The sequence below is a fragment of the Megalobrama amblycephala genome, linkage group LG8, assembly GCF_018812025.1.
Source record: "Megalobrama amblycephala isolate DHTTF-2021 linkage group LG8, ASM1881202v1, whole genome shotgun sequence".
Lineage (NCBI taxonomy): Eukaryota > Metazoa > Chordata > Actinopteri > Cypriniformes > Xenocyprididae > Megalobrama > Megalobrama amblycephala.
In genome coordinates this window covers 364,690-374,122 of record NC_063051.1, presented here as the reverse complement: position 1 = coordinate 374,122, position 9,433 = coordinate 364,690, and the positions used below count along the sequence as shown (strand labels likewise).

The window sequence follows — 9,433 nt, the reverse complement described above, 5'->3', positions numbered from 1 at the left end:
GCAACATGATTGGGTATAAACAGACTTGACTCTCAGAAGTCAAGATGGGCAGAGGATCACCAATTCCCCCAATGCTGCGGTTAAAAATAGTGGAGCAATATCAGAAAGGAGTTTCTCAGAGAAAAATTGCAAAGAGTTTGAAGTTATCATCGTCTACAGTGCATAATATCATCCAAAGATTCAGAGAATCTGGAACAATCTCTGTGCGTAAGGGTCAAGGCCGGAAAACCATACTGGACGCCCGTGATCTTCGGGCCCTTAGACGGCACTGCATCACATACATGAATGCTACTGTAATGGAAATCACAACATGGGCTCAGGAATACTTCCAGAAAACATTGTCGGTGAACACAATCCACCGTGCCATTCGCCGTTGCCGGCTAAAACTCTATAGGTCAAAAAAGAAGCCATATCTAAACATGATCCAGAAGTGCAGGCGTTTTCTCTGGGCCAAGGCTCATTTAAAATGGACTTTGGCAAAGTGGAAAATTGTTCTGTGGTCAGACGAATCAAAATTTGAAGTTCTTTTTGGAAAACTGGGACGCCATGTCATCCGGACTAAAGAGGAAAAGAACAACCCAAGTTGTTATCAGCGCTCAGTTCAGAAGCCTGCATCTCTGATGGTATGGGGTTGCATGAGTGCGTGTGGCATGGGCAGCTTACACATCTGGAAAGGCACCATCAATGCTGAAAGGTATATCCAAGTTCTAGAACAACATATGCTCCCATCCAGACGTTGTCTCTTTCAGGGAAGACCTTGCATCTTCCAACATGACAATGCCAGGCCACATACTGCATCAATTACAACATCATGGCTGCGTAGAAGAAGGATCCGGGTACTGAAATGGCCAGGCTGCAGTCCAGATCTTTCACCCATAGAAAACATTTGGCGCATCATAAAGAGGAAGACAGTTGAGCAACTAGAAGCCTGTATTAGACAAGAATGGGACAACATTCCTATTCCTAAACTTGAGCAACTTGTCTCCTCAGTCCCCAGACGTTTGCAGACTGTTATAAAAAGAAGAGGGGATGCCACACAGTGGTAAACATGGCCTTGTCCCAACTTTTTTGAGATGTGTTGATGCCATGAAATTTAAAATCAACTTATTTTTCCCTTAAAATGATACATTTTCTCATTTTAAACATTTGATATGTCATCTATGTTGTATTCTGTATAAAATATTCAAATTTGAAACTTCCACATCATTGCATTCTGTTTTTATTTACAATTTGTACAGTGTCCCAACTTTTTTGGAATCGGGTTTGTACACAAACACATCACTTCACTTCAGAAGGCCTTTATTAACCCCCCCGGAGCCATGTGGAGTACGTTTATGATGGATGGATGCACTTTCTTGAGCTTCATACTCTGTTCACTGCCATTATAAAGCTTGGATGCGTCAGGATATGTATTAATATAACTCTGATTGTGTACATCTGAAAGAAGATAGTCATGTACTCCTAGTATGGCTTGAGGGTCAGAAAATCTTGAGGTAATTTTATTAAGTCTTGTTTTCCGAATCAAATATTTAAAATGAAGACTCAAAAACCCTATTTGCAGATTTTTTCATCATTTAACTTTGATCATTTGTTCAGAAAGCAAGACTTAAAGTCTTCAGTAATTTTGCTTCTCAAGTAAATGTATCTTGATTGGAAAATGTGTAGATATTTGTACTGGAGACTAAAATACTGAGGCAGAAAATCTCTTTTTTGCAGTGCATGTAAATGCAAAAACAATAAAAGAAAAGCAAAAACAGACACCTATGAAGTAAACTGACTTTTTCTCAGGAGAAACATCTGAGAAGCAAAAGTCTCCATTGCATTGCTCTCACAATACAGTCCAGGAGAAACAGTCGAGATCTTACTGTGGAAACATTAAAAAGATGGAAATTTCTTTTGATGAGATTGCTTTTTAGCAAGCTAAATTAGGTAGTAAGACAGGCCCAAAGCATCGTGAGGAACCACAGCTGTCTGACGGGCTGATAAGCGCCGCGTACGGCCTATCAACAACAGCGCACCACAAGTGCTGGATAAAAGCTGTGTGTGTGTGCTAATAATATCATCCAGTAACAGGCCGAGGATGAACAATAAGAGGGTGTCTTAAAAAAGAGAGGCATTGTTCTAGAGCATCACTTTGAAGAACATTTCTCTGCCCATCTGAACTGCAAGGTAAGTTAATTCAGTTTGCTTCCATGTTAAGAAATGTTAGTTTTAATATTTCTTTCTAAGAAGAATAAACCTTGAAAAATCAACTTTTGTGTCATTCTCAATGTCTTAGGCCCTTAAACATGGAACCAAATAGTCAAGATTACTATCACTAATTGAAAAGGTTTAAGAACTGGTAATTGAAAAACCCATATTGATCATCGTCAATGTCTGTGGTGATGGTTACAAAAATGACTCTTGCATGGGAAACTTTCTTTTCATAATTTACTTACACATTTGTTTATAATGGTTAATGATTTATAATCTTGCCATGTCTTGCCATAATTTAATTAAAAATGTGTGTGGCTTTGAGAAATGTGGTTACTTTTGGCTTTCCAATATTGAGATGCATAATTTAATTTCAAAAGTCAAATCAAAAGATCATTAAAACATTACTTTGGAAACCACCTTTGGTGTTTGGCAAAATAAATCCAATTCCAAATCCAGACATGTTCTTGCATTTTATTGCAACATTTAACGTCTTTGTGTTTTTAAGTGCACTAGACCAGTTTGACGACAATGAGAACATCAATGAGCGGAAACTTGGGCCGGGTTAAAGCCTCTGAAGCACTGATGCGAGTCTATTTATGGTGCATTGCAAGTGGATATGAGCTGGAGAAAGCTGGGATTGTTATCTGTGTGGCATAGTTACCATGCCAAAATAACCACACCATGATAGGCGTCTGCCAACACCTTTTTTCCTAGGGGTCCACTTCATCTGTGTGTGCAGCCACTGTCAGGACTTTGAAGTGGTTAACAGATGCAGAACAGACTCCAGTGTACAATTTCACATCAATCAATTAGCGCCAGTTCATTCATTTTAAAAAGCAGGACTTAGATGCTTGACAAATGATATATATCATAACGGCAATGATTCCAAGAGTCAAATACGTGAGATTCCTCTTGCTGGAGTGAATAGAGGTATAATGGCATGAATGCCATGATCTGATTATCACGTCTGAATCTGATACTCGAGCCCCTTGAAGAGCCTCCCAATAGTCCTGTCCTTTGAAAACAAATGCCTTTATTTTTATCTCCTAGGTTGAATCGCCATTGTAAAGATGCCCGAGTGAGTATATTGTGTCTCTGCTTTCTGTTGTTCGTCATCTTAGATGTCTTACGGCACCCTCGACGAATGTGCTCTATTCTTGGATTTACTGGCTGTGTTGTCTTAACTCAAAGCCTCGATATTAACGAAGGCTGATTATAGCAGGGTGTGAATACAATACAGTCCAAAAGTCTGAGAACAGACTGAAAATCTTATAATATAAAATCAAGAAGGCATATTTAAAGATTCTAGGTCACACTATTAAAGAAGTAAATTACTAACACTGATGCAATTTTTCTTGCTTCATTATTCTCACGCTGAATAAACAGGTTTTGACCATGTCAGCTCAAGTAATGCTGTCAATAAAGCATAAGAGGGACATATCAAATACTTTTCACTCAAATTATTATGGTTATTATATAATTTGCAATGAAAAAAAAAAGCATTTTCTTTGGGGTCTTGGGCTTTTGGACACCACCGTATGATGTTTTATAATAAAAGCTTTCTTATTAACAAGAATTATGATATTTTTAATCTAATTGTGTGTTTTTATTCCTTTGCAGACAAGAGGTAAGAGTGAGTGAAAAGCCATCTTTGAATGCTACTTTTTCAATACATTATCTAGCTAATGTACCAGCAAACTAATCTACTGTAACAATAACACATGATACTATTTAATATGCAATGAACATATATATATATATATAACCAATGCTCATTTCAAATTTGACAGAAAAAGTCCAAGATCTCTGCATCTCGCAAGCTGATGCTAAAGGTACAGTTGCACTGCAAAATAATTTTCTGCAATTGTTGTAGCTTCATAAATTGTAGTTCCAGCTATATGCAATATTTTTGTATTTTCTGAGGAAAAATGTAACTAGAGTTTGCATGTGCAAAATGCCACATTTTGGGGTGTTTTTGGGTCGTTGCTAAAAAAAACAAAAATAAAAGAGCGATACTCTTTTTGCACCACAAATTAAGGAAATGCATTCAAACTCTTGATTTTCTCCTAGCATTTATTACATTTTAAAGTGCATGTCTATGTGTTTGTCAGAGTCTTATGGTAGCTAAAGCAAAGGATGACTTAGAGCAAGAGCTGGTCGAGAAAGAGGCAGAGAAGGAGAGATATCTGGCTGAGAAAGCTCCTCAGATACAGACTACTGGGATGTCTTTCGCTGAGCTTCAGGTATGACCACAACTCACAAAACTCTACTGCTATTAATATAGAAAAATACCAAAAAAAAAATTTTCTTGAATACTATAGAATTCCCAGTGCTATTTAAGCATCATGATATATGAATATCATAATTAAACAATAGCATAGTGTACACTATATATATACCATTATATTACCATGTGAAACAAACACCGAATCATGTTACTGCCATATTACTTCTATAAGATTTACTTTCAAAACCAGCAAAATCAGTGGCAGTCCTGTTAAAACTATTTGTTCTCTCTATCAGGAGCTGTGTCGGGAACTACACGCTAAAATTGATGTGGTGGACGAGGAGCGCTATGACATCGAGGCTAAAGTGCTTCACAACACAAGAGAAGTAAAGTAACCGTTTAGCCTTTTACTGTGTATAAGCAACAGTAACTCAGTCAACAATCAATTCTAGGAAAATTAAAAGTCCCCTAACCAGACATGACACAACAAGTTTCCAGCATCAGGTATCTGCAATAACGGTCAATCACTCAATTAATAACTTAATTATCTCATTAACTTTAACACTGCTTCAGTGTTCATTTAACACTCTTATTTTAACACTTGAACACTCTTGAGTGTGGTCTCACATATACTCCCAGGAGTTTTTGTTGTGTACCTCCTGGTTGATAATTAGCAAATCCAGGTGACTGGAACAAAATACTGAGCAAAATACTTTTACTTTCTGAACCTGGACTTCTGATATTAGTACTTTCTTGGAGTAAAAAAAAGGTACAAAAATGTCCCTTTAAAGGTACTGCCCCAGTGACAAGCTGTTGTACCCCTAAAGGTACAATTTTAAACCCTTTTTTTTTCTGTGTCCAATTAGTATCTGAATTTTTGCGCAATCTGCGTAGTGTGTTCCCGGTTTAAGAATGCAGCATTATTTCAGAACATTACATCAGACTTGTACAGAAACTTGCTCAATAGAAACGTGTGAGTGCTGAAACTTGTAAACAAACCTGTTGCAGATCAAAGATCTGAACATCAAAGTCCTGGACCTGAGGGGCAAATTTAAGCGACCCCCCCTGAGAAGAGTCCGAGTCTCAGCTGACGCCATCCTGCGCTCTCTGCTGGGCTCCAAACACAAGGTGTCCATGGATCTGAGAGCAAACCTCAAATCCGTCAAGAAGGAGGACACAGAGAAGGTGAGCTGTGGCTCCATGCCATCCCCTTATGAAACAAAAATATATTGCAGTATATTGGAAAATATCATGTAATATATTAGGCAATATATTCTTATATATGGGATTTAATATTTATATTTTCCAATATATTGCAATATATGCATAGACCATATATGTATATATAATGATACATATAAAAAAATATTGCAATCAAAACCAAAAAAGGCACTATATTTTTACATGTAATAGTTTGTCTTTATATGCTTTAATATACTGCATATATGCATGTGCTATATATATATATATATATATATATATATATGTGTGTGTGTGTGTGTTTATATATATATATATATATATATATAAGTTAGATTTTATACTTTCCAAATAACACATATCTGTACATATATTTCATGTATATAATTCCATATAGTTGTACATATATTTAAAATGTATTCTACCATATTTTAAACATACATGTGACACTATATCTTTACATATACTACCAAAACATTTTCCCATATAAATCAGATACATTATGGTGGATATTTATAAATATAATATTGCATATATTTTGGGATATATAAACACATACATTATATATTCATGTTCAATATATTGTAATATATTGAAAGCGGCAATCATTTGTATATTTTGCAATATATTGCAATATATTACATGAATATATAATATAGTGTATAATATATGTATCATCAATATATTATTCAATGTATTAAAATATATAATATATTGGAAAATAAAAAGGGAAAATAATATATTACAATATATCACAATATATTTTAAGAAATATATTGGTAAATATATTTTACTTTCGTAAGGGTCCATCTGGGCTGAAATGAAAGAGTTTAGCATTACTTTGACCTTTATTTTAACACAATACTGTGATGCATTTGTTTGTCTCTTTGTAGGAAAAGACAGTGGAGGTCAGTGACTGGAGGAAAAATGTGGAGGCCATGTCTGGAATGGAAGGAAGGAAGAAAATGTTTGATGCAGCGCAGTAAACAAGTGATCACAATCAACATCTGTAAACATGCAAGTATGTACAACATGAAGTCAAAATGGACCATATGTAGATTCCTATTACACATTTTGTGTATTTGTGGTGTTGCAGAACTTATCAGAAATACTTTTTTATCTTTTCGTAGGAAATCAGGGTGGGATGAAGTACAGAGGTGACAACGCTGATTAAAAATACATCCCTCGTTTTGATAATGTGCTTCAAAAGCTTCAAACCCATATGAAATAAACTAAGATATAGGAATGCATTCATACTTGTCAAATACAAAATGATTTGTCAGTGTGTTCAATAAGTGTCAAATTAAAAGCCCTGCGATGTGAAACGTGTCATAAACATTGTACTGTAAATAAATTGTGTAATCTCCAGATACTTATCATGATTTGTCATCATTTCATGTGAATGTTTGTACTGTACATCCTCCATTACAGTCAAATGTTTAGTAAGGACTAAATCTGATAGTGTTTTTGGGAAACTAACTAATAAAATAACCCGGAAATTCAGTATCCTCTAACCTCTATAGTTATGCAGTGAGTAATCATAAAAGTATGGTTTGACTATAATGGGGAAAAGTATGTGAATGATAAGGCCAAAGCAACTTTTTTCTAACTTCACCAGTCTAGAGTTGATGGTCATTTTGGTGCGTTCAAGTCCTGCTGGGAAGTTCATATTTACGAGTTGGGAAGTCGTGTTCATGACGTCAGGTGTGTTCAAGTAACGTTTCGTTGAGGCAAAGTGGTGGTGACATATTTTAGAATCTCATTTGATCTTGTATGTTTATAGGGTGACCAGACGTCCAGTTTGTATTGGGACTGTTGAAAAAACCAGCATGGACCAGCACTTGACCAGCATAAACCAGCTAAAACCACCATACCAGCTTCAAAACCTACCTTACCAGCATATGCTGGTTTTTTCAACAGGGTAGTTCTGTATTTCAGCTCTATTTTTAGGAAAAAAAATCATGTTTTGTCCCGTATTTCTTCTTTCATAAATTGTCTTTTCTAGGTGATCATATAATGGGTATGAGGAAATATCAGTCTAAGGGAAATATAAAGGCTGCTGCCTGACCAACAGGCCAGCAAGAAACTGATGGTCATATCCTTACCAGCCGCTAGAGGGCGCTGCTTACATATAGAACAGCTTTAGCAGCTACATATAGAACACTAAAACTGTTGAAACATCAAGAACATTATTTTTGATATAGTATTGAAAAATAAATATCTGATTGTGTTCTTTATACAGATTCTAAATAATGTCATCATACTTTAAATTTTAAAAGATTAAAGAAGTGCATGAGAAGGAAGGCTAAAGCCCTTTATCCAAACCATGTCCAAACTCATATCCAGCCAGTTCTCTAAAAGGTCAAGATGGTAAGAAAACAAAAGCAGTTGAAAGGCCAAACACTGTTCACTAAAATATGATGTGCACACAAGGCCACAATGTCAAAAGGTGAAACATTTCACTCCTAAATTACCAACTATCACTTTCACAAGAGAAGGTTGAAATGCATTATTGTGACATTTGCCCATCCCTGGTCACATGACTAACCTCCAAACTATGAAAGATCTGCCTTTATGTCCCTCACATTACGCCTGTATTGACTGTAACATAATGCGGTTTTACTGTAGTGCAGGATTAACCGTCTGAATAGTGTTTCCATCCCTGTAAAGTTCTGCATTCATCGTGCAGAGTTTGTGCGAGTCTCTTCATTCATCTTTCTTTTATCAACCTGATTTGTTATAAATAACCTGAATGTTTTTTTTTTTTTTGAAAGAGCAAGTGAGGACAGGAAGATATTTTCCTTACCAATAATTCTTAAGAGTAGCAATGCTATCTAATTTTTATATTGTATATGAATAATATACTCTTTTTATAAGAATGAGATTGCATTGATTTATTTTTGTTATATCAATTTATTATAAAAAAAACACTGAATAATAAACATTTAATATTGCAGATAGTTTATAAAATGCATAACTTTTATACCTATACCTAAGTGTACAGGTTAGGCCTATTCCACCGTCTTAAGTGAGATCTGAAGAGCGTACATGTTCGGTTTTAATGGCACTGCAAAAGGGAACATTGTTACAATTGCTTCAGAAGATGTGGCACTTTGAATAAAATAAAAATGCAATGGAAAAAAATGTTGAGGCTTCAGTGTTGTGTGGTACACAATCTCATTATTATGGTTAAAAAGATAAATATACATATAATATAACCAAATTATGTTTATTTTCATGTTAAACATCTCAACAGACATTTGTCACCCAGTTTAGAACTTTCAAATATGACAACTTATATGAATTAAATTAATAACGATTTAATATTTATAGAATTGCACTTGCATGTATTATACACACATGTATATAAGGTCAAATCAACATAGATAATTAATGTAGTTCAGATAACATAATATTTTGAGTTTCTGTTGATTAAACCAATTGCCTTCATTGTATTAACTCAAATTTTTAATTTCAATGAACTCAAAATTTTAAGGCAACCAAGTAACTTACTTTTTTAAGTAAGCAACAATTTTTTTTACAGTGTATGTAAAGTAAATTATGCCATCATACCTCAAACTTCTCTGTATGCGTTACTGTTGTTTCTTCTACATTTGATGACATTGCAGGGTTTTCCGAACTAATGAATTTTGTCACGCGAAGTAAACTTAAATGAATATCTGTGTTCAGGGAAGAACACTAAAGGACCCTGTCAATCGGAACGTAGCTACATATTCTTTGTCTGTCCTCGTTGGTTAAGATTGTTCAGACTCTTGTGATGATCTCACCTGTTGGCTACACGTACCTGGA

At 35.2% G+C, this 9,433-nt stretch overlaps 1 protein-coding gene across 2 annotated transcripts; it reads left to right on the top strand.

Moving 5' to 3' along the window:
* The first annotated feature begins 1,435 nt into the window (after positions 1-1,435).
* On the top strand, positions 1,436-6,991 carry tnni1b (troponin I type 1b (skeletal, slow)). 2 transcript variants are annotated; one of them, XM_048198549.1, is made up of 9 exons: positions 1,436-2,169; positions 3,247-3,274; positions 3,817-3,829; positions 3,987-4,028; positions 4,308-4,439; positions 4,720-4,809; positions 5,432-5,608; positions 6,517-6,644; positions 6,754-6,991. In XM_048198549.1, exons 2-8 carry the CDS (start codon positions 3,267-3,269, stop codon positions 6,607-6,609), a joined length of 555 nt encoding a protein of 184 aa, XP_048054506.1. In that variant the 5' UTR covers positions 1,436-2,169; positions 3,247-3,266; the 3' UTR covers positions 6,610-6,644; positions 6,754-6,991. The 2 variants fall into 2 exon arrangements, with proteins under 2 accessions (XP_048054506.1, XP_048054507.1); XM_048198550.1 differs by having other exon boundaries at positions 1,438-2,169; positions 3,817-3,823.
* The last annotated feature ends 2,442 nt before the right edge of the window (positions 6,992-9,433 follow it).